The 27,500-nt window shown below is 36.2% G+C and overlaps 1 protein-coding gene across 2 annotated transcripts in view; it reads right to left on the reverse strand.

The window, feature by feature from the left end:
* The window catches only part of LOC144970054 (uncharacterized), a 319,936-nt gene that overhangs the window by 45,619 nt on the left and 246,817 nt on the right, over positions 1-27,500 (reverse strand). Inside the window, exons 5-8 of one of the 2 annotated variants that reach the window (XM_078909249.1) lie at positions 25,486-25,608; positions 23,105-23,727; positions 21,084-21,178; positions 17,317-18,381 (exon numbers count right to left, since the gene is read on the reverse strand). In XM_078909249.1, the coding sequence (XP_078765375.1) occupies positions 17,317-18,381; positions 21,084-21,178; positions 23,105-23,565 (1,621 nt within the window). In that variant the 5' untranslated portion in view covers positions 23,566-23,727; positions 25,486-25,608. Of the gene's footprint in view, positions 1-16,737; positions 18,382-21,083; positions 21,179-23,104; positions 23,728-25,485; positions 25,609-27,500 lie in introns of those variants that run through there. The other variant, XM_078909250.1, reaches the window with a different exon arrangement.

Here is a 27,500-nt window from a genome sequence, read left to right on the forward strand (position 1 = left end):
TTACTATTTTAGCATTAGGTATAATTTGAAACGATGTGGTAGGAGCCTTTTTAATATTATAATATATGTTTAGAAAATGTGGGAAAAATTCATGCTTATGAGGTGATTACATGCTACACAACGGTGGACTAAGTTATATTTTACAGTGATTTTGAAGAAAGTAATGATCTAAGAAATCTTTGTAAAAACATAAATACTCAATGCAGTATCGACACCATGTTATTATAATTCTTGTGGTCGAATAATATACTCGATATCGAAAATTGAAAGAATCGATACTCTATTTTAAATGGAATAAGTATAAAGTTGATTGTGCAGATATAGGTACTCGTACGTGTGAAGCAAATTCTCTTGATATTAAAACCAGACCTGCCCATATAAAAAATGTATGAATCATAGTTTTTAGGACATTGGAATTGTAGTCGCTGTAGTTAGCTTTATAGAGCAACATTTTTCTTTAGAAGAAGAAGGAGGAGGAGGAGAAGAAGAAGAAGAAGAAGAAGAAGAAGAAGAAGAAGAAGAAGAAGAAGAAGAAGAAGAAGAAGAAGAAGAAGAAGAAGAAGAAGAAGAAGAAGAAGAAGAAGAAGAAGAAGGAGGGGAAGGAGGAGGAGGAGGAGGAGGAGGAGGAGGAAGAAAAGAGGGAGGAGGAAGAGGAGGAGGAGGGAGAGGTTTTGTTTGTTTGTTTGTTTGTTGCTTTAGGTCTCTTCCAACACAATTGAGGTTATATGAGAGACCGCTGAAACAAAAAAACAAGCAATCTAACAAAAATAGTACAAATGTAAATCAAAATCATAACCTAAAGATATCATAAGCTAAATTATAAATAACCAAGAACAAACAGGCAGAAGATTTACAGAAAAAAAATATCCCCTGTCAAAAATACAATCACAAACCAAAGAAGCAGGATAGGCTAGTAAAGAGAAGAAGAAACGACATCACTATCGGATCGTACACCCATGCGAACATCATAGGTATATGATTCAAGGGTGATGTCCCATCCAACCACCTCGCAGGAGGGAGGGGAGGAGGAGAAGAGGAGATAGGAAGGGAGGTGAGGAGAGGAGGAGGAGGAGGAGGAGGAGGAGGAGGAGGGAGAGAGGAGGAAGGAGGACGAGAGAAGGAGGAGGAGGACGAGGAGGAGGAGGATTTAAAAACCTCAAAATCATTTTGTAGCATGGTATCAAATTTTATTTTCAATAAGTTTTAATGACTTTCTCGAAGTTCTGAAACTGGACCCAAAATTTTTGTAATTCTACGACATGTGAGCAAAGGCAGGTCTTTAAAAACCTTTGACAATTAGTATTCATGATAATAATTATTTATATGTTGATAATACTTTAATGTATTCAAGAAACTCGAGGCACGCGAAATGCAAATCAATATTTTTGTTTGTTTGCAAACAACTAGATATCAAAATATCTACTTACAAATAACAGCAGGTATATAATAATGGTTATGAAAACAAAATGAATGGATTTTGAATAAACTTGGCTGGCCTCGAAGGTTTGTCTTCGAAGAATGAAAATCATGCGCCAAGTTTTATTGGCACTTCTCACAAAACATATCATCTATATATATAGATCTATATAAGAGTTGTTTATTATTTATTTAATTCATTTATTTATTGTACCTAGTTATTTATTTGATTATCATTTAATTTTTATTATTCATATTTATCATTCATTTATTATATTATTTATTCATTATTCATTTATTTTTTATTTATTTATTTATTTATTTATTTATTTATTTATTTATCTATTTATTTATTTATTCATTTATTTATTTATTTATTCATTTATTTATTCATTCATTTATTTATTATTTATTCATTATTCATTTATTTATTTATTCATTTATTTATTATCTATTTATTTTTATTTATTTATTATTTATTATTTATTATTTATTCATTTATTTATTTATTTATTTATTTATTTATTTATTTATTTATTTATTGTTATTAAGTAGTCCTTCAGATCCATCGGGTCCATAGAGCCCAAATTCATCCCGGATTCAAAAACTATAAAAAATAAAAGAAATTCCCTTTATTCAACCGATAGTGGAAATTTTCCTCTAGGGTCTATTCCAAGACAAGACTGGAATAACCCAGACGTCAGCCGCAGTACATCGCCGCAAATCGAGCTATGCCGAGGTGACTTGCTCATGGCATCACAGCGCAGAGGCAGGTGATCGAACTCGGTACCCACCGCTGAGCCACGCTGCCCCCCCCCCTCTCTCCACCACCTCTATAGCACAACATGGACCATAGCAATTTTCTTGGAAAAGTAGAAAACGGTAAGGGCTGCATGAAGCCAGTGATCGTAAAATACTAACGAAAGAGTGAAAATGGAAAGGCTTCGTATGGGAGCAAAACAGACAATGGACGTTTCGGGTACAAGCCCTTCGTCAGGGCAACAATACACAAATAAACGTGGAAAACAAATAAAATATAATGAAAAATAACTTGTATCGTCTGTACTCAATGGTGGTTGCAGCATACTGCAACCACCATTGAGTACAGACGATACAAGTTATTTTTCATTATATTTTATTTGTTTACTGCAACCACCATTGAGTACAGACGATACAAATTATTTTTCATTATATTTTATTTGTTTTCCACGTTTATTTGTGTATTGTTGTGCTGACGAAGGGTTTGTACCCGAAACGTCCATTGTCTGTTTTGTTCCCATACGCAGCCTTTCCATTTTCACTCTCTCGTTAGCAATTTTCTCGTTATTCTTGGGACAAGATAGGACGTCAAAGCAAAGTATACTTCCCGATGGATATTTCAGACCCAGCAACCCAATAAATGCTGGATAGACAGTAGGAGGGATCAGGTAATAAATACTCAACTTCATCACTGATCGAATACCGGTCCCAGCTTTGCTCGTGAAGCGAGTGCCTTACAAAGTTACCAACCAAGCTACCTGAAACCCCTTCAAAGACGCTTCAAAGACTCAACCTTTCATAAAACGCGAGGCCATAAAAGTATAAAAATTACACCCTTTCGCAACGGCACCATAAGATCGCATAGGCATTCCATGAAGGAATGTAGATAACGAGAAAAAAAGATAAAACAAAAAGGAAAACGCAAAAAATAAAAAAGAAAAGAACACAGGAAAAACAAACAGCTAAGTAAATAAATCAAGAATAACTGAAAGAGAAGCCTGAAGCAGAACACTAAGAGTTTTCCTGAGATAACAAGTGAAAAATAATTCATAACTGGCACAAGACTGTAGGAAGAATGGCCAGCCATTTCCAGTAGACTCCAAAACATCAAGAGTTGTCCTGAGATGACAAATAAAAAATGAATCATAACTGGTACAAGACCGTAAGATGAATGGCTAGCCTTTCCCCGTAGACCTAAAAAATCAAGAGTTTTCCTGAGATGACAAGTGAAAAATGAATCATAACTGGCACAAGACCGTAAGAAGAATGGCCAGCCATTTCCAGTAGACCTCTTATGATATTACACCGGTAGTAAGTAAATGTTGCCACTAGAACACGGAAAATCAGTTTACTCAAATAGTTTATTTCCCAGCAGTTTACAAAAAAAATCTATGTCAATGAAAAAAATACAACAGAGCGAAGCTTACCCTAAGGCAAACCTGTCTAGTACTACCAAACATGCGTAGAATACAAAATTTTGTCTCCAGCTACATAGCTGCATTGGTCTCTTTGACTCAATAAATCTTATTGAAAAGGAAAGTTTAGCTTCTTAGAACCATATTCAGGAATTTGGAGCATTTTTAGACCATGATGAATCTTTTTTGTAAAGCTATCTAAATTAATTTTTTTTTTTATTCTCTTGAAAACTACGAATTTTTTGAAATTTCATGTAGGCAGCTTTACATAAGGGCATAAAAATTGAGCTTTTATATAGCCCGATATCCACTAAACGTGCTCAAGGCGATTTACATAGGAACCCTAGCCAACATCAACACTTAACATGCAATACGAGACATAACTCTTGTCGGGCAATATTACAATGTTTTCTTTTTCAGATAGAGACAACGCTGTTTATTGTCAGGTACTCATTTTACACCTGAGTAAGGTGACAGAATGTGAATGAAGAGCCTTTTCAAAGGACTCAACCATGCGCCGCTCAGATTGGGACTGGATCCCAGGACCTTCCGCTCCGAAGTCGAGCGTCACACCACTAGACCGCATAACCGCAACTTACACACACAAGAAGAAAACAACCGAAGGAAAAAAACCCCAATAAACAAATCAAATACAAAATAAAAAAAAAAATAATATTAAAAAATAAAAGATAAACAAAACAAAAAAATAAAAATTAAAATTAAACCATCAAAACAAAACAACAGACAAACAAACAAACAAACAAACAAACAAAAGCAATTGAAATCATTATAAGAGAGAGAGAGAGAAAAAACAAAACAAAACCACTTCAATTTTGTACATATTTAAGTCATTTCCTTGAGCGGTTCTCAATCACCTCATTATAAAATCATACAGGATCCAAGGAATGCATATTCTATCTATAATATGTGAAAAATGGTGTATGTTACATTTCATTATTTCAATATTAACAATTTGGAGAGAAGAATATAATCTTATTGGCACAGCTCCATCATTTTATGCCCACCCCCCCCACCCCCTTCCCCACCCCTGCTCTACGTTAACTGGTATTAAAAAGTTTCGTGTCTAGAAACATCATCACAAGTCTATTTAATTTTCAAGCATATGATTTTTATAAAAAATATGTTTTATTGCAATCATGCGTTAGGACTAGCGTCCTATCTAAAGGGTAACAAGCAAATACTACTGTCGGTTTCACGCAAAAAAATATAAAAATAAATCGGGATATCTATCGACCAAATATCTCTGAAGGATTGAAAAGGAAAAGGAGATTAGTTAATTACAATCAGACTAAACCTGTCTTAAGTTCCACCCCGCCCCCCCACCCTTCCACCACAAAGTGTCTCATTTGGATTTTTAAATAGTGTAATAATTTGGGTTTATTTTTGGTAAAGGGAAGTAGTGGATAGAGTTTTTGATATCCTTGTAAACACAAGAAAAATATAACCATATCATTTGTGCGGCTATGTGGTCTTGTGGTATGACACTCGCTTTCGGTTCGGAAGTTCCTGGGTTCGAGCCTCGCTCGGCACATAGTTGAGTCCTTGGAAAAGGCTCTTTACTCACATTCTCTCACCGTACTCAGGTGTAAAATGAGTACCTGACCGTTAACAGCATTGTCTCTGTCCGAAAAAATTATAATATCGCCTAATAGGCGTCATGTCCCGTCCTACATGTTAAGTGTTGCTGTTGGCCGGGGACCCCTTGTAAAGCGCTTTGAGCACGTTTAGTGGGTATTAAGCTAGATAAAAGCTGAATCTAATTTAATTTCTAAATTTCAAACCCGTGGTTTCTTGAATTATAAGGAACTGATGTATCTCTCTCTCTCTCTCTCTCTCTCTCTCTCTCTATCTATCTCTCTCACTCTCTCTCTCTTTTCTCTCTTACTTTCTCTCTCTCTCTCTCTCTCTCCCTCACATACACACTCTCTCGCTCGCTCGCTCTCTCTCTCTCTCTCTCTCTCTCTCTCTCATTTTTCTATATCACTGTGCGTGTATGATATTTGAAAGAATGGTAAAGCATCTATGCATTAAAACTATAAAATTTGAAAATTATTGTAAACTCGATATCCCGGACTCATTATCAAGGGTAACAAGTTCATAACCATTGACATTTTAATATCAAACTTTACTTAGGACCCGTCATAATACGATTCAATAGTCTGATGTCACGCCGCATGGCAACGGCGGACATCTTGGTTCTAAACAAAGAAAATCATTACTTTTTATTTTTCATGCTGGCTAGAACTTTTCATATGCCTTGTGATCAGAATGTGTAAAAGTCAAAACATGATCAAATTTATGTGTTTTTTTTTCTCTGGATACCTTTATGCTCGCCGGAGAAATATTTCATACGGGCGTCCGCCATTGTTCCGATAGTTTAGAGCCAGTGTTACTTAGTTACCATGCGTCATTAGGAAGGAAGTGACGTTACGACTATTGAATCCTATTTCCAGTATAATTTGACACATACCATTATGGTGTGTTGACCCAGTTGAACGTTTAATTGAATTTGTGTTCATATTTTCAGAGTAATAAAAATCCTTCACACGCAACATTATTATCTATAATAGGGAATGAGAGTAGCGGAAGAGTAGCGTCCCTTGAATGGACGTCACCCATAGTCTGTGACGTCACCGGCGGAAAAGTTATTAGAGAGAGAACGTCATGTTGGTTGTGCGCATGCGTCTCTCGTCCTCTCCGTCCTCGCGGCGAGGACGAGAGACGCACCCGCACAACCAACATGACGTTTTCTCTCTCTAATAACTTTTCCGCCGGTGACGTCACAGACTATGGGTGACGTCCAATCAAGGGACGCTACTCTTCCGCTAATCTCATACCCTATAGCAATGTCAATGGAAAATAAAAGAGGAACAAAAATAATAGATCACTAATTTATTTAGTAATTAACTAAATTAGGAATTTAAAAAATACCGAAGTAAATATTTAAACTAAGCTTAAACAAGAACCTAGATCAAAAACCACACGCACAAAAAAAAAATAAATAAATAAAAAGCAACAAGAAAGATGAATGTTGAAATAAAACAATTTAAAAACAAAACAAAACTAGAGGAAATGAAGAGAAATGTAGAATCTTTGTTAAAAATTAAACTTTTAATATCCAATACTGGAATTTGTTTTCCATCAAACAAAGTAAACACTTTAAACCTCACCTTACCAACTATAGGAAAATCGTCACATTCGTTATGATACAACCAACATATTTCTCATTCAAATTTCTATTGTACATTATAAAATTTAAATAAAATGAACAGTGTGTTGTAGAGCATGTTTTGCGAAAGAAATTACGCATCGCAAGAACTTTACTGCTATTGTGTTTGAGTGATAAAAATATTTTTTTATCTTAGTTGGGTGTGAAATCCTGAAAATGGCTGCTGGTAAGGAGTGAGTTAACAAGAGTTGGAATCGTCTTGGGTTAAAGATATATTTTACCGCAGATGATGAATAAGTGTATTTTATTACGTATTATTATGAATTCTATTATCTTCCTTGTTATCCACCATTTTAGGAATTTTTTCAGAAATCCCAAATCATCTCAACAAAAAAATCGATAATATACGATATTCTTACACTCTTGAATTTTGGAATTCCGGACGTGTTCCCAACCGCTGCATGCACGAGCTTACGAGTGTGCGTTGGGAACAAAGTTCAAATTCCAAAACGCAAGAGTGAAAGAAATCTTTTATTCTACTCCTCAATCGATTCTGATTTCGTCAGTCAGAGTACAAGACATTTTTAAAAACATTTAAATGATTAACTTTTTAATTTTTAAAAAACAAAAATCCAATTTAGTGAAATTTAACGTTTGATAATCTGACGTCACAATTTATTATTTTAAATATGATATCATTACGCGTTACTATTTAGGGAGAGGGGTGGAATAAATATCTTTATGATACACAATAATTTGTTCCGAAAACGAATTTGACAAAACAAGGCTATGTACTTATAAGTGCAACAAATAATTTCCTACGTATTTTATATATAATATAGACTACACGACAACTCTGAACAATGATAGAGTTAATTTTTATTCTATAAAGTCTACATATTATATATATATATATATATATATATATATATATATATATATATATATATATAATATATATATATATGATAATCACTATATTGCATGTAATAGATACATTCTTATTTCACTTATTTTGAGGTATTTATAGGGTAATTAATTCTGATTTCTGTGTATTCTTTATGTTAATACTTGAATCCATCTCTTTTCCGAAAAGGAAAAAAAAGTTTATTAATTTTATTATTATTACTATTCTTCTTCTTCTTCTTCTTCTTCTTCTTCTTCTTCTTCTTCTTCTTCTTCTTCTTCTTCTTCTTCTTCTTCTTCTTCTTCTCCTTCTTCTTCTTCTTCTTTCTCATTATTATTACTATTATTATTATTATTATTATTATTATTATTATTATTATTATTATTATTATTATTATTATTATATATTATTATTATTATTATTATTATTATATATTATTATTATTATTATTATTATTATTATTATTATTATTATTATTATTATTATTATTATTATTATCATTATTATTATTATTATTATTATTAATACGCAGTTCGAAAGTAACATCGGGACCCCCCAAGGAGATAGTCTGAGCCCGATTCTGTTCACAATATACTTAGAACACGCTGTGAAAGAAGTTCGAAAAGTCATTCCAAAACCAACGACTCATATTGAGAATGCAATCCCTAGAGAAATCGCCTATGCAGATGATGTCGATTTTATTGGATCAACACCAGCAAATATAGACATCATACAAAATACCCTCATGAAATATAACCTCCAAGTCAATGCCAATAAAACCGAATTTACAACAATATCGAGGAACAAAGAGGAATGGAAAAGAACAAAGAAAGTCGGCTCACTAATTGGAGACACCGAGGATGTACAAAGAAGAAAACAGCTATCAAACGCCGCACTCAGTAAACTCACCAATGTATGGATTAGAGGTGACAAAATAAAGAGAAAAACCAAACTGTAACTGTACCGTGCTCTTGTAAAACCGGTACTTCTGTATAACTGCGGCACTTGGGCGTTGACAAAATCCGAAGAAGAACATCTGGATGCCTTCCATCGCACACAGCTAAGAAGGGTACTGGACATCAAATACCCAAAAAAGATCTCAAATGAATCACTCTATAAGATCACAAAAGAAAGACCAATCTCCCTTGACATTTTACAACAACGATGGCAACTTTTCGGTCACATACTACGCAGGGACAAAAACATACCAGCTAACCAAGCCATGTCGGGATACTTCCAAAAACACGGGAACCTTTTCAGAGGAAGACCGATCACAACACTCCCTGTGATCCTAAACAAAAACCTCACAACACTTGGACAAAGCATTAGTCTCATAACGGCAGGGGACCTTGAAAATCTGAGAACCCTAGCAGAGGACCGGCAATATTGGAGACACCTCACACAGGAAATACTGGAAACAGCCAAGGCGACCCGATCTTTCGGTCGAGACGCGAAAGGCATCTAACACATAACACACACACATTATTATTATTATTATTATTATTATTATTATTATTATTATTATTATTATTATTATTATTATTATTATTATTATTATTATTATTATTATTATTATTATTATTGTTATCATTGCATCATGGAAGAATGGGACGATTTTCCAGTAGTTGTTAAGAGAGGGTTAAAATCTGTATTCATGTGAGTTTTAACTAGTTAACTGTCGTACTCTAAAATGACAGGAATTTTTAAAAATTTGGCCAGAAAAATCGTCCTTCAAATTTTTATCAATATAAATAACCCTTATATTGAAAAAGAAAAACTCTCATAAAATCACACCTCATATATTATGGTAATCAGGGGCGATGAGGTTCCATCCTCAGTTGAGGCGGGTTTGATCTTTTTTGGGATGATTTTTTTTCCATGTGCCTTTCTCTCAACGTTGTCTGGCAGAAGGATCACCCGCCACTGAGTTGTGTGACCTTGAGCAAGTCACCTCGCCCTAGCTCAATTTGCGGCGCTGCACTGTGGCTGACGCCATGGTTATTCCAGTCTTCCCTTGGAATAGACCCTGGAGTCAAATTTCCCCTAGGGGATGAATAAAAGGAGTCTTTCTTTTTTTTTTTTTTGTCATAGACGTCTTTTCAAATTTTGAAATCTCCTTCTCGCTCACTCTCCCTCTCGCTAACTCTCCCTCTCTCTCCCTCTCGCTCACTCTCCCTCCCTCTCACTCCCTCTCGCTCACTCTCCCTCCCTCTCACTCCCTCTCGCTCACTCTCTCTCTCTCTCTCTCTCTCTCTCTCTCTCTCTCTCTCTCTCGTTACGGCTTTCAACCAAATCACAATAAGCCTGTTAAGTAACGTTTTAATTGAATGCTGGCCAAAGGCATGATGAGTATAATATATTATAGCGAAGGTTTTTTGTGTTGTCATTTCGACACATGCTGTCTTTTATGAACTCATAAACCAAGAATAGATCTAGATATTTTGTTACATAGATATGTCTCAGAATGTGCGTTATTATTTTTAAATTAAATGATAAAATCTATTCGTCTTTTTTTCCTTTCATTATCAATGTATCTATAATCTATCTCTCAACCTTCTACTTTTTAATTTTAGAAGACAAGCGGAGAACCGAACATACAGTATTTTGGAGCTGATAAAAGCTGATACGAACAGACTCTCATCTCTATTTTCAAAATGAGCTTTCAAAATGAGCTTTTACATAGCGCAATATCGACTTAACGTGCTCAAAGCGCTTTACAATGTGTCCCTGGTCAACAGCAACATTTAACACGTAGGACGGGACAAAACACCTGTTAGGCGATATAACAATTTTTTAGGACAGAGAAAACGCTGTTATCGGCCAGGTACTCATTTTACACCTGAGTACGGTGAGAGAATGTGAGTAAAGAGACTTCTCCAAGGAATCAACTATGCACCGAGCAAGTCTCGACCCCAGGACCTTCCGATCCGAAAGCGAATGTCATACTACAAGTCCACATAGCCGCATATTTCAATATTCATACTACTGCATAGTAAAAATTAACATAGATCAAGACTAATCTTTTGAGCCATATTAAGGACCATAAGAGGTCCCGAAATAAAGTCTGTAGGAGCGCGCAAATGAATCTGGCAAGAGGGTAGCCAGATGGCGATTCCCAACATGAAATGACCGATAGTCGCCGTTGGTGGGCGACGTGACATCAGACTATTGAATCCGATAGGACAAAAAAATTCGTATTTCTACGAAAATTTTCGTAGTAGTAAGTAGGTCTAAAAAGACAAAGAGGAGATATCTCTACCTCCGTACTAGAAAAACAAACACAATTTAAAAATTTGGCTAGAATACGCGTCCTTCAAAATATGGATCGATTTAATTGACTCTCATCTTGACGAAGTCCCGGGTTTAAGAGTTTTTGCCAAGATGAGAGTCATTTAAATCGATCGATATTTGAAGGTGCGTTTTCTAGCCAAAGTTCAAAATATTTGGTTTTTCTAGAGTCCGGAGGTCTAGGTGAGTTCTTTTCAACTGGGCGTATTGTACAACCCGGGGGTATACCCATAAATGTGCTTGATGTACTAGAAGTGGACAGCATACCGGCATTAAAAAAGTTAAGAGAGGTTTTATATAGCGCAATATCCACTAAACGTGCTCAAAGCGGTTTACAAGGGGCCAACAGCAACACGTAAATTTTGAACGGGACATGCCGCCTGTTAGGCGATATTAACAATTTTTTTGGACAAAGACAACGTTGTTAACGGCCAGGTACTCGTTTAACACCTGAGTACGGTGAAAGAATGTGAGTAAAGAGCCTTATCCAAGGACTCAACCCTGCGCCGAGCCCAGGACCTTCCGATCCGAAAGCGAGTGTGATACCACTAGACCACATAGCGGCATAAAACAATATAACCTCTCTACAAACACAAATATATATATATATATATATATATATATATATATATATATATATATATATATATATGTATGTATTGGATATATTGGATATACCAGATTAGATTTTGATATTATAATGATTACCCCACTATGAATCTTTTCACATAAAGATAGATGCAATTTTAGCAGATGGTGGAGACTGGAGTGTAGACTATAAGCCTTTAATGTGAAAGCAGAAAGGGTGTCTGATTTCAAAAGAGGTTGACGACCACAGCTCTATGTACTGTGTGTCTTCAGATACGTTACTTCGGATAATAGGTGTGATTACTATAGACTTTAATTGAGCTTTATATAGCGCAACTTCCACTAAATTATGTGCTCAAAACGCTTTACAAGGGGTCCCTGGTCAACAGCAACATTTAACATGTAAAACGGGACATGACGCCTGTTAGGCGATATTACAATTTTTCGGACAAAGACAACGCTGTTAACGGCCAGGTACTCATTTTGCACCTGAGTACGGTGTGAGAATCTGAGTAAAGAGCCTTCTCCAAGGACTCAACTATGCGCCGAGCGCGAGGTTTGAACCCATGACCTTCCGATCCGAAAGCGAGTGTCATACCACTAGACCACATAGCCGACTTAAAAGTATTTTTCATCCTAAACACCAAACAATGGCTGTCACATTAAAACATCTCTCTCCGCTCTCGAATACAAATACTCAGAATTGAGACAAGTTCTAGTAGGAACATTCCGATCAGATTCCGATACTAATAATTGGTGCTTTGTGTCCCAATTCTCTCTAGTATGACTCCACAAAAAATGTTATTGTTTTAAAATTGTTTACAAAATGTTACAAATCATTTTAAAAGTGCGCAATATTTTCCATTGTTGACAAAAACAAAACAAAAATCAAACAAAAAAAACAAAAAAAAAAAAAAAAAACAACTAGATAGATAATCTAATATTACCAATGCAACTTTGCCGACGCAATGCATTTAGATTTTCACATTCTCTGCAACTATCTAGACGTTTATGCAATATGGTGTATCCGCCTCGCAAAATTTGCTTGGAAAGACACCAACAAAAAATTTACTCAATTCGGGATAAAACTTGTATCAATGGATAGATAATAGGGAATGAGATTAGCGGAAGAGTAGCGTCCCTTGATTGGACCTCACCGGCGGAGAAGTTCTTAGAGAGAGAACGTCAATATGGTTTTGCGCATGCGTCTCTCGTCCTCGCTTCCGGCGAAAGCGGCATGAGACACTTCACCGAACGCGAGGACGAGAGAGACGCATGCGCAAAACCATGTTGACCTTCTCTCTGTAGGGTGACGTCCAATCAAGGGACGCTACTCTTCCGCTAATCTCATTCCCAATATGATAAATGTGTGAATATTATAATCAACATTCTCATAAAAAACGATAGCATAATAAAATAGTATTATTATTATAAGTCTAATAAGCATTCCGTAATGTTGACATGATAATCAAAGCCGAAGAACGTATCGTGCACCGTACGGAATCCAAAAGCCATGCTTGAAAACACCACAGGGAATGAATGAATGATGACGACCACAAAGAAGCAAAAAAGACACCAAAAATAATCACGGAAAAGCCAGCCAGTGGGATTTTGTGATTGATTTCAAAAGGAGGTGAAAAGCTAATTATAATATTATTGGAAAACCTATTTCTCTTGGAAAAATGTCTACATGATTCCTTATTGTTTTGTACATCTAGTTTAATCTGAGCATTCTTTTACAAAACACTGGAATTTGTAAAGCTATTAATACAAAACCTATTTCTCTTGGAAAAATGTCTCACGAGTTCTTATTGTATTGTACAGCTGGTCTAATCGGGAGCATAATGATGCATTCTATTGCCGAACACTTCGATCACAATATTATTTATGGAATACAATTTTTCGGACAAAGACAACGCTGTTAACGGCCAGGTACTCATTTGACACCCAGGCCAAATACGGTGAGAGAATGTGAGTAAAGAGCCTTTTCCAAGGACTCAACTATGCGCCGAGCGTAAGGCTCGAACCCAGGACCTTCCGATCCGAAAGCGAGTGTCATACCACTAGACCACATAGCAGCACAATATTTCTATGTCTTTAGTTGGCGAATACTGGAATTTGCAATAATTCGTTTTTACTCATTTAGTGCGGTCAATAATCTTCTAATTTTATTTCTACGTTCTAGTTGACGAATACTGGATTTTGCAATCATTTTTGATTTCACTTATTTAGTCCGATCAATATTTAATTTTATTTATACGTTTTAGTTGACGAAAAACTAGAATTTGCAAAAAAAATAAAAAATAAAAAAAGAAGCTTTTGTAGTCCGATTTACTGATAAATGTCGCCTAGTTTTAATCCTCTCTCCACCAACTGCAGAAAATCGTCACATTCTTTACAAACATATTTCTTGCTCAGATTTGTTTTTACGAATCACAAAATTTGAAAAAAAAACCAACCCAAATCGACCCTTTGCTACGTTAACAAGTGTAGTCCTTCAGAGCCATTGGGACCATGGAACCGGGGTTTATCGCGGGTTTATATAGCGTGAAATAATGGACAATAACAATTGCTTGCTACCCTTTGGATAGGACGATAGTTTATCGCAAAGTACTTTACGCCAGATCTAACAGACCCAGATACCCAATCACTGCTGGGTGGACAGGGGAGGGGGGGGGGGGTTGTCAGATAAAAAAATAATCTCAACTGCACCCGCCGGAATTGATCTTGTTCCCCTTTGAGTGTCAAGCGAGTTTGCTATAATTATTAACAAGTTCTTAACGTTGTTTTAGAAAACTAGTCTTGCTCAATATGTTGTTGTGTAAGATGTAGTACTAATTGATTTTAAATTTTAGTTTATGATTAATCTTAATGATTAACTCTTAAATACAAAATGTTACTGTCCTAAACTCTTATTTAAACCCCCCCCCCGCTCTAAATAAGATGTTAAATAATATCTTTGGAATGATAAAAACTAAAATTGAGCTAAAATTAATCTGATCTTATTGAGGCCATGATATTCTTGCAGCAATGCCACAAATTATAAAAATAAATAATAAAAAAGACTAAAGGAAAATTTAAAACATGTAGGTTAAAAAAATTTAGAGAAAATGTTTTTAAAAAGTAAAAAAGTGAAATCTAAAGATGAAAATAATATTGGGTGAACTAAAATGGTAATAGGAAATAAAGGGTAAATAAAAGATAATATGGTGGATACATTCTATCCCTCATACATATAATGCAAATTTTAAATAAAATAAATAAAAATTACCATCATCATAAATATTTTAAAGTACAATAAATTATGTTATGCAACTTAACATATCAATAATAATATAATTATGTTTAAAAGAAATTTTCAAAAAAAATATAATTATCGATATATACATTCATTACAGACACGTAGAGTAAAATATAAGAAACATACAGTCTTAAGAATAGTAGCTATTCTATGATATAGAAGTAGCGATATGATAAATAGTATATCGATAATGCATTAATCTATCATATCGAAGTTGCAATGTTAATAAAAGGAGATGTTATGTTGTTAGATAGGGTAGTAGCAGGTTTGGGAGAGAAAACGATTATAATATGGTAATATGTATTAGGGGTAGGTGGTGGTAGGTTGTTGATAATAAAAGGTATAAGAAGTCTATAGATGGATAGAAACAGTTATGGATAATGGATGGATATGGATATAGGAATCGGTGGGTTTGAAAAGGTTAATAAAAAGCCATGGGGAACGAAGGGATCGACAGACTGAAATGATTCATTCATTTACTTTATAAAAATTCCCATTAACCCTCTCCTTACCAACTATTGGAAAATCGTCACATTCGTTACGATACAATCAACGTTTTTCTTATTCAAATTTCTTTTGTTCATCACAAAATTTAAATAAAATGAACAGTGTGTTGTAGAGTATGTTTTGCTATAGAAATTATTTATCGCAAGAATTTTACTGCTATTATGATTATGTCTCAGTGATACGACATCTATTTTTGTGTTAGTTGGGTGTGAAGTTTAAGGGAAAATCCTGAAAATGGCTGGTAAGGAGAGAGTTAATCTATCTATTGTTGAATATGGACTTCGTGAGGACCAATGTATGTGTTGTTTGATACAAGCGAGGGGTCACAACGTAAAACGCAAAACGCGTACCCTTGTGAAGAATATAGGTATTGAAATTGTCCCCCAACTCTCCGGAGCCTCTTAGGTGTAATGGGTAGCACGTCTGACCGGTAATCACACGATCTGAGGTTCGATCCCCAGTCAAGGTAGACTGATTATTTTTTTGGCAATGTTTTTTTCTCTTGCATGTTTCTTTCTTGCTTTGTCTGGCACCTTTCATACATACTTGTTCAGATCTTTTTCTTACACCAGTGCCTGCTCCTGAATTTTCTACTGTGATAAGGCTACTGAAATGTAGAAACTGAAGTGAAGTTTTGTTTTGATAAAAGTAATGTAGAAGGTTTTAACAAGCGGCAGTAATTTGCACGTATCAAATGGTTTGCAGTTGCATCCTTAAGCCATGAGCGTTCTGCGGTACGCTGGAGAAACACATATTTAAAAATTTGGCCAGAAAACTCGTCCTTCAAATATCGATCGATTTAAATGAATCTCGTCTTGGGGAGAAAAAAAAACAAACTCTCAAACCCGGGACTTCGGCAAAAACGCTGAAATCTGGGGACTTGATTAAATGATATTACGAGGTCCCAGATTTGAGAGGTTTTTTTTTCCAAGATGAGAGTCATTTAAATCGATTGATATTTGAAGGACGAGTTTTCTGGCCAGAATTTTGATGTGTCTTTCCAGAGTACGACAGTATTTGCTCCTCAGCTCTGAAGAACACAGTTGGTCACTGAACAAGATGACGGATAATTTCAGATAACGGAATGAGAAAAAGTAAACAAAGTGAATCATTCTGTCTGGATAGTTGTTACATTAAATAAAGGCTCAGTTTCTAAGATAGATAGATAGATAGATAGATAGATAGAGAGAGAGAGAGAGAGAATAGAGAGAGAGAGAGAGAGAGAGAGAGAATAGAGAGAGAGATAGAGAGAGAGAGAGAGAGAGAGAGAGAGAGCGAGCTGGGTAAAAAAAGCAATGAAAATAATTTGGGGCCAAACAAACGGATAGGCAATTTTGGCCTGGCACTGAAAGAGGTAGAGATTGACAGAGACTGAGATAGAGAGAATATGCGTTACTCTTCTCTCAATTTCATTTCACCAGTAAACTACCGTATTCCGGAAAGACACGTAAAATATAAAAATTTGGCCAGAAAACTCGTCCTTCCCAATATCGATTGATTTAAATAATCCTCGTCTTGACAAAAACTCTCAAACCTGGGACTACGCAAGATCTTTTAATCAAATCCCAGATTTCAGCGTTTTTGCTAAGATGAGGGTTGTGGAAATCGAGTGATTTTGGAAGGATGATATTTCTGGCCAAATGTATAAATACCTGTCTTTCCAGAGTATGGTAGTAAACTGGTTAAAGAGGAGAATTTCAATGACTATTCATTTGACAATGTAGGCTGATGCCCTCTTTATGTGAACATGGCAGAGCGATCGAGTCAAAATATCGTACGCGGCGCTGGGTAGGTACAGCTGATGGTGGAGGGGGTTTAAGGTTGATTATGAAATAATAGATAATAATAACGATGATAAGAGGTTGAGTGGAACAAGGAGGAAGGAAGGAGGAAGGAGGGTTGGTTAGGCGACATTGACTCTAACCGCTTCTCAAAAAATGAGTACCTCTTTGGAAGACACGTTTTAGCTCTTTTCTGAAGGACTGGTTCATAAAGGCGTAAATAATGGGATTGGCTGAGTTGTAGGTGAAGTACATGTAGAATATGATGACGTTGAAGGGGATGATGTTGGCCGCCATCAGCCAGGCGGGAAGGAAGCATATTATAAAGACGACGGTAACCACAAAGAGCATCACTGCTGTGCGAATGTTTGCTAGGAAATTGAAGTCTCTTCGTTCTCGATTGTTTTTCTTCTCGGCAGAGCTTAAAACTTTCGATATCGGCGGGCTTCTTCCGTTTCCCACGACAACTTGTTGTTTTAGATCGGCCCCGTTTTCATTTTTGTTGTTGGCGGATGTTGAAATTGTAGTCGTTGCAGTTCCCCCGTTGCTTCCGTGACCACTGTCTGCGGATTCATCATTGTCGCTATTCCGGTTCTTACTAACAAGTTCCATGTTTTCCTGTTGAGGTTCATCCGCCGGACTATTTGCGTTATAAGCAATCTCAGGCTCTTTTTTCGGTGCTGCCGTCATAGGCGAGTGGGACCAAGACTTCTGCTTTCTTCGCCAAGCCCGTCTGCGAACAACAGATCGATAAATGAAGAAATACAACGTGAAGACTACGAGCAAGGAAATGGCATAGAAAGATGCCTGGATATTGGCAAATGTGTCGATGAAGTCGTAGGAAAAGTATTTACTACTCATCTGGCACACCCCTATGTATTCCATGAATGTAACATTGCGAGAGCAGTTCACCGCAGGAACCCCGCCGTAAGATGTGTTTAAACCATCATCCCCAACGTTGTAAGATGTGTTAACGCCATCCCTGTAGGACGTGTTGAAGCTTTTCTGGCCGACAACGATTTGAAAGTCCTGACTGTTGAAATTAGGCATGGCAGACGGGGTCATTTGCTGAGGGTTGACGGATATCATTGATGACGAATCATTCAGGGTTAAATTTGTCAAGGATTCCTCCAAGGTGATGTTTTGGCACCAGCTTGCTTCTCCGATCGCTACCGTCTCTGTTCGCATGTTCAATGCGTATGCACTGTACATGAGAGCAGTAATTGTCCCTATGGAAAAACACATAAACAATGAAGGTTATAGACATACAGAATAATATACGATTCTTACAGTCTTGCTTTTTGGGATTCCGGACGTGCTCCATACCGCTGCACGAGCTTGAGAGAGAGAGAGAGAGAGAGAGAGAGAGAGAGAGAGAGAGAGAGAGAGGGAGAGATTGAGAGAGAGAGATTAAGAGCGAGATAGTGAGAGAGAGAGGGAGAGAGAGAGAAAGAGAGGTAGAGAGATTGAGAGAGAGATTAAGAGAGAGAGTGAGAGAGATAGGGAGAGAGAGATTGAGAGAGAGAGAGAGGGGGGGAGAGAGAAAGAGGGAGAGAGAGAGAGAGAGGGATATATATATATATATATATATAGAGAGAGAGAGAGAGAGAGAGAGAGAGGGAGAGAGAGCGAAAGCGAGAGAGAGCGTGTTGGGAACAAAGTTCGGATTCCAAAATTCAAGAGTGTAAGAAATGATTTATTCTACCCCTCAATCAATGTTGATTTCGTCATCTTTCAATAAAAGACGTCTTCAAAAACATTCAAATGATATCTACCTCTTTAAAAAGAATCAGATTTTTAGTGAAATTTAAAGTTTGGTAATCCTACGTCACAAATTATTATTGTAAACATGATATCAAAACGCGTTACTATTGAGGGAAAGGTGTAGAATAATCCTTGTTATTTGCTTAGATGTTGAGACATCAAGCAAAAATACGTATAGATACTATTTTATTCTACCCTACCCATAAATAGTAACGCGTAATGATATCAAATTTTACAATAATGATAGGATTTCAACAGTCTGATGTCACGTCCGCAAAGAAAATCGGTAGTTTTTTCTTCATGCTGGCGAGAACATTTTCATAATATGTCATATGATCAGAATGTATAAAAGTCAAAACATGATCAGATTTACAATGTTTTCACCTCTGGATACACTGTTATATGCTCGTCGGAGAAGTATTTCATAAGGGCGTCCGCCATTGTTCCGATAGTTTAGAACCAATTACTAAGTTACTATGCGTCATTACGACGGAAATGACGTCTCGACTGTTGAATCCTATTATAACAGGTTGAATTTCACTAAGCTTAGATACGTAAAGAAAGAAATATCATTTAAGCGTTTTTGAACATGTCTTTTATTTTTAAAATGGCGTTATCGGAATCAACTCAGGCGTAGAATAAAAGATTTATGACAATCCGATCTTGCCATTTAGGATTCGAACTTTGTTCCCAACGCGCACCCGCAAGCTTGTGTAGTGATTGGGAACAGGTCCGGAATTCATTCTGTATTCTTATATTATTTTCTATTTCAAAAATGAAAATAAGGTATTTACAATACGGGTTTTAACCGAAATCGGTATCTCGGTCTTTCGGCTCTAGGGTCAATAATATTATAATTTCCGATATTGGTCGAAACTCGTGTATTAAGAAATAATTATCAAGTGAATGTTACTGCTTAGTGTAATGTAAATGTTGCTGCTCGAAGCTCGAAGAAATAAATAATGATGTGAAATTGAATGTAAGCTTCAATTTAATTACAAAAAACAGATCAAATGAACGTTTCGGGTTTCCCCTTTATCAACAAAACAGGATGAATGAAACACTAGAGATGAATGAGATGATCATCATTTAATAAATAATTTTTTTATTCAACGCGTTCAAAGCATTATTCAACGATGACGTATTTACTAAGAAATGATAGGGTTTTCCAATGAGAGGGGTAGAATAAAATCCAATACATTATTTTGAACATCTGATCATATAAAATACTTTTCAAGGGGGTTTAAATTCCATTTGAGATTGATTGGTTTATGTCAGATATGAGCACTCTATAAAAATAATACGTGTTAAAAAGGTTGGTTAAAATATTACAGTTTTTACAAAGACAGCAAACACAGATGTGGTCTTGTAGTATGGCTCAATGCATCGTGATCGTATATTCTCCCAGCAAGCCATATGGAAACACATTTTAATCTCATTCAATACTAGTCGTCTGTTAGACGCCTTTTTTGTACAAACACTCGGTCACTACCTATAGCTAAATACTCATTCACATCTGAGTGGAGTGGGGTAATAATGTGTGTTAAGTGCCTAACCCGCCTTAAATGTTGTGACAAGACGTGACACCACATCGTACCACTGAGCCACACAGCCACACAACCAAGCAGCCACACAACCAAACAGCCACACAGCCAAACAGCCACACATTTACGTTTTAAAAACTTTGATTCTACTTTTTGTGAACAAGTTCACACTGACATACTACCATCTATAGATAGAATGAAGTTGACGTCACTCGGGTCTCGGTTATAGTTTTTTCCATCCGCGTTTATGAATAATTCTCACTTAACTGTATTAACCAGTCTAAAACGTTCAAGGTTACAGATACATAGTTTTGTGTGTTGGTCCGGATGGCAATGTTGTGAGCTTCTTAGCCAAGGGCATACTATCTATTGAGGTAGGAAGTCACATAATATAGATAGTATGCGCTTTGGCCAGAAGCTCACAACATTGCCATCCGGAAGTAAAACGGACCAACACACAAAACTATGTATAACCTTAAACGTTTATAGTGAGTTTAGTGAGAATTATAGTCATAAACGCGGGTGGCAAAACCCCCCCCCCCAAAAAAAAAAAAAAAAAAAAAAAAACCAACAAAGACCCGAGTGACGTCAACATCAATCTATCTATACGACTATGGTCTTACCGAGTGTGAAAGCGAAGAAGCATAGACACAGTATGGACAGTCTGGCCCTCCTTGGTGTCACAGCGTGCAGGAACGGGTGGCATATGCTGAAATATCTTTAACAAGGAATAAAAATAAACGGGAGAAACATGATTTAATACAGATAACATATCATAAATCTTTTATAAAACAAGGGTTGGTTTGACCGTAGCCTTTGTAAAAGCATAGCCTGACACTGGGTAAGAAATTATGTCATACTACAAAAAAAAACCCTGCTCTTTTATATAGCGCAATATCCACTTAACGTGCTCAAAGCACTTTACAATGGGGCCCTTGGAAAACAGCAACACTTAACAAGTAGGACGGGATATGACGTCTGTGAGGCGATATTACAACTCTGTTAATTACCAGGTACTCATTCTACACCCGAGTTTGGACTCAACTATGCACCGGGCTAGGCTCGAACTCAAGACCTTCCGATCCGAAAGGGAGTGTCATACCACAAGACCACATAGCCGCACTAAGAATTATGTCACAAAACAATAGTAGCTCGTAGTCTTTTTCAGATATGGGTGTTAATATACAAGTTAATGTAACAGTGATGATGATATGGGTGTTGAAATACAAGTTAATGTAACAGTGATGATGATATGGATGTTAAAATACAAGTTAATGTAACAGTGATGATGATATGGATGTTAAAATACAAGTTAATGGAACAGTGATGATGATATGGATGTTAAAATACAAGTTAATGTAACAGTGATGATGATATGGATGTTCAAATACAAGTTAAATGTAGAGGTGATATGGGTGTTGAATAGAAGTTAATTAAACAGTGATCATCATAAGAGTGTTAAAATGTAATTAATGTAACAATGAGGGTGATATATTGGATGTTAACGCTAAAGTTACTGTAACAGTGATGGTGATGTGGATATTAAAATACAATTTGATGCAATAGAGCTGATGACATGAGTGTTAAAGTCAAATTTGATGTAACAGTGATGATGATATGGGTGTTAAAATTCAAGTTTATGCAACAGTGATGGTAATGTATTAATGTAATGGGACATTTATATAGTGCCGTTATCTATTTACAATGCTCAATTGCGCTTCATAATGACAATAGCGAATGATAAGTAAACAAATTAATAAATATACATATACACATATAAACACACAAATACATCCCCGATCACCCACCCACCCACACACACACACACACACACACACATATATATATATATATATATACACACACGCACGCACATTTACATTCATATACACACATGTATCCATATGCATGCATATATACAAATATTAAAACATATATATATATATATATATATATATATATATATATATATATACACACATACACACACACACACACACACATATATATATATATATATATATATATATATATATATATATATACATAGACATATGTCCATATACAAACATTCATATAGACATATACATATACACACACATGCACACATCCATATACACATTATATTATATCAACAATTCCTTTGATAGGTTGATATAAATAACTCAGTTTTCAGGGATTTTTTAAAGGTATCAAATGTCTGCCAGTTCCTTGTATAAGTAGTCAATGAGTTCCACACAGCTGGAGCAGAACTGGCAAAAATATCGTTCAGAGAATTTAGTTTTAGGGATTTTTCTTTCAAATGACAATAAGTTAGAAGACCTGAGTAGATATGTTGTCCTTCAGAGCCATTAGGCTCATGGAGCCAGAGTTTATCCCGGTTTCTATAGCGTGAAACGGACGATAGCAATTGCTTGCTACCCTTTGAATAGGACGCTAGTCTATCGCAAAGTACTTTCCGCCAGATCTAACAGACCCAGCTACCCAATCAGAAAAATCTCCACTCCACCCAGGATCGATCTAGGTCTCTTTGCGTTTGAAGCGAGTGCTCTACCAACTGAGCTATCGGAACCCCCAAGTAAACCTGAGGGAGAGACTATAATGAAACAAATTATTATATTCCATAAATGTTATAATTTCTTACCTGTCAATGGCGATGGCGACCATGATGAAAGGAGACAGAGGAACGTTAAATGTGATGAGGAACTGATAGGCCTTGCAGGCAAAGTCGTATATTAAATAACTGTCCGTTTGGACGTTGACCACCGTGAAGGGGACGACGAGCATACACGTGAAAAGGTCCGTCCACGCTAAGGCTAGAATGAAAATTGTTGAAGTTACTTTGTCACTTTTTCTCGTGAAGACGTAAATCACGAGCCCGTTGCCGACGGTACCGAATACACTGATCAGTCCGAGAATAAAACAAATTATTAATTTTTCCTCCGGTGTAGCAAACACGTACGGTGATGGTTGTTCCTCTGGAGGAGGGGTCGTTGACGTTGTGTTTCCAAGATAGGAGGAATTGTCAACGAGGGAGACTGTGTTGTCCAAAGCAGTCGCCGCTGTATTGTCCGGGACGGTGTAGGCTATGGTATCGGCCGCCATTTTGGATGATATGATTTGTCAACTGCTTGTGAGATTAGAAATTTGTTGTTTTGGAGATGGAGATATTATTTATTTATGCTTGGTATTTGAGGATGGCGATTTGCAAAGGTATTTGAATTGGTCGTTTGTTTATCTCCGATATCCACAGGCAATCTGTAAATACTGGTAAAGGACAGAATGATATTTAAAGTGTTAGTTATTCATTGTAATTTTACAATATTTTTTTGGAAGAAAAATGGGGCCAGGAGAATAGGCATTGCCTTTGGGATATATAGGGTAGGTCATTTCAGAAATGATGTTAAGATTACCTGATGAATTTTGAAGTTATAATAATAATAATAATAATAATAATAATAATAATAATATAATAATAATAATAATAATATAATAATAATAATAATAATAATAATAATAATAATAATAATAATAATAATAATAATAATAATAATAATAATAATAATAATAATAATAATAATAATAATAATAATAATAATAATAATAATAACAATAATAATATAATGACATGAATGAATATAGACAATGAATAAATAATGAGATGATGATGATGATGATGATGATGATGATGATGATGATGATGATGATGATGATGATGATGATGATGATGATCATTGATGATGATGATGATGATGATGATGATGATGATGATGATGATGATGATCAATGGTGATGAATAAAATGTTATAAAACATTAATATTAAACTAGCACAATTAGCTATTAAAATACTTTGAGAATAGATGTGTTCAGACGTTTAATGACAACCACAGAACTGTTTGAGAATTAAATAGATGTAATTAACGAATTCTAAAAGTAAGGCCATATTTTAACAAACGATCTATCACCGAAATGGATAGATTAAAATGGTTCAGACATGGTAAGAGACAAGAGAGCGGGTACATTGGAAGAAAAGGATTAGATAAACAATTATGGGGTAAGAGGAAAAAGGGACGCCCAAAGACTAGATGGATGGATGGAACGACATGAAAGAACTGGGCTTGGAGGAAGATGATGATGCTATGGTGCGGCTATGTGGTCTAATGGTCTAATGGAAGATCCTGGGTTCGACCTCGCGTTCGGCGCATAGTTGAGTCCTTGGAAAAGTCTCTTTACTCACACTCTCTCACCGTACTCATGTGTAAAATGCGTACCTTGTCGTTAACAGCGTTGTCTTTGTCTGAAAAATTGTAATATCGCCTAACAGGCGGCATGTCCCGTCCTACATGTTAAATGCTGCTGTTGACCAGAGACGCCTTGTAAAGCGCTTTGAGCACATTTAGTGGATATTGCGCTATATAAAGCTTTTTTTTTGCTATGAAATTATAGCAACCCTGCAAAATGCGGGATAAGCTGAAAGAAGAAGAAAGAATCTATCACCGAAAGATTTCAGTTTCGTTTCAGGTACCACAAACAGTTTAAGAGCAGACGATCTCATCAGTTTACTCTTGTTGTCTACCATGGGGTATTTAATTCTTTCATGCATGCTGTAGCAGGTCTGGCGGAAATTACTTTGCGATAGAATGGAGTCCTATCCAAAGATAACAAGCAATTGCTATTATCCGTTTCACGCGATAGATAGTATGCGTTTGGCTAAGAATCTCACAACATTGCTATCCGGAAGTATAACGGACCAACATACAAACCTATCTGTAACCTAAAACGTATATTGACTGGTTAATACAGTTTAGTAAGAATTACTTATAAACGCGGGTGGCAAAAAAAAAAAACCCACCAAAAAAATAAAAAAACCAAAACAAACAAACAAACCCCCCAAAACAATAGCAAAGACCTGAGTGACGTCAACTTCATTCTATCTACAGAAACAGGGATGAATTCTAGCTCTATGGGGCCCTATGGCTCTGAAAAACTACTCGCAATCTTCAAGACAAACATAATAGACTCACCAATCAAATGTAGGAAGATTGTAGATCATCATATAAAGGCTGGTGAAGGCTTAACGAGACTTTTCAAAGCAATTCCTGTTCCCTGCAGCCTCGGGGAAGCCACCAAACATTCTCTTCTTCACTCTGTATTAGAGAGAGAGAGAGAGAGAGAGAGAGAGAGAGAGAGAGAGAGAGAGAGAGAGAGAGAGAGAGAGAGAGAGAGAGTAATACAATTAAGAATTATAAAAAGGAAGAATGAATCAAATCTGATATGAACGATACACAAGACATATGGTAGGTGTGTCAACAAAGACAATGATCAGTTTGGTGACCTGTTCCCGACCCATTGGATCTTGGAGCATTTTGTCACATGCCTTAGATTATAGTGGGACTATATGGTATTGAGTGGTCCCGATAGCTCAGTTGTTAGAGCACTCGCTTCACAAGCAAAGGGACCGAGATCGGTCCAGTGTGCAGTGTGCAGTCGACATTTTTTTGATCCCCTGTTCACCCAGGAGTGATTGGGTAGCTGGGTCTGTTAGATCTACCGGAAAGTACTTTGCGATCGACTAGAGTCCTATCCAAAAGGTAGCAAGCAATTGCTATTGTCCGTTTCACGCTATACTAACGACAATTAACGCATTAACTCCGCCTCTATGGGGCTGGTGGCTCTGAAGGACTACTTAGATTATAGTGCGACTATCCGGTCCTGTGGCACGGCAACCCGCATTCGGATCCGCAGGTCCTACAGGTTCGAGTCCCGCTCTGATCGTCGCAAAGTTGAGTCCTCGGGAAAGGCTGTTTACTCACATTCTCATATCGTACTCGGGTATAAAATAAGTACCTAACCGTTAACAGCCTTTTCTCTGTCGGGAAAAAAAAATGTTACATCGCGTAACAGGTGTCATGTCTCGAGCTATATGATAAGAGTTGCTTTTGGCATGGAGCCCCTTTGAGCACGTTTCATGGATATTGCTTTACAAATGCTTTAACTTTATGTTCGTCAACGAAGACAATAATCAAGTTGATGGCTGGTTCCTGTAACATCAAACGACTCTCATCAGTCTCAAAACATTATATTGTCACGTGACTTTGATGCTGAAAATTCTATTTATAGAGAGAAAAAAAATGAGACTTGGGTTTCATTATGTGTTTTATTTATGTAAATCGACGTGTCCTTATTTGCAGGTCTGATAACGCAAATTATTGATGTGAGCTCTTTGTTGTCATGGAAATACTCTCAAACCGATGTCCATAACGACTTGGACTTGGAAAAAATCGTAGTTTTCAGGGATATTAATGGGCGGTTTGGGTCTTTTCTAAAAAAAAAATTAATTACCAATATTGGGCGGTTTCAATCATTCTGTATCGTCATTATAGGTTAAAAAACAACATTTATGGTGAACAATGTTAACTATCTGTGTTGATACCCATTTTGCGACCTAATTTGGGGGTCTGACATCAAAAAATATAACAATCTTGTGGCAAACGTTCCACAAAAACTAATGAAGGAATGACCTCCATATTCTTCCCTCTTGTCAACATTGTACTATAGTGTGTCACCATAGAGAGATTAGACACTGGAAGTAATAGTAAAAATTACCGATTTGTCATTAATATGTTTAAATATTGCTTTTAATTCCCTCGTAAGAAAACATTCAACATGGGTTGCACGTGATAATTTTGATCTATAACCCTATTTTTAAAAGAAAACAAAAAGAGTTTTACAATTTTTAAAAATGTACCAGTTATTTTGTACTCGTTAACAAACATTTTCCATGGGTTGTATATATGTACGTGACAAATTTTGATCCAAAATCCTATTTAAATAAAAAAGAATAGATGATGTTTCTCGCTAACGAACAGCCAGAACAAGTTGAAGACAGATCACCTTCCTGGTCTGCCAAATACAAATTTTAAAAAGCAACTCAAAAAATCTAAGTGACTTTGAGGACAGCAATCTATCATTTTGCAAGGAGGAAATATTTTATTAAGTAGCCACCAAAGCTTCTACTAGCATCAACATAAATGAAAGA

Source organism: Berghia stephanieae, chromosome 4, assembly GCF_034508935.2.
Source record: "Berghia stephanieae isolate SIO BIC M18660-M18661 chromosome 4, UCSD_Bste_1.3, whole genome shotgun sequence".
In the NCBI taxonomy this organism is placed as follows: Eukaryota; Metazoa; Mollusca; class Gastropoda; order Nudibranchia; family Aeolidiidae; genus Berghia; species Berghia stephanieae.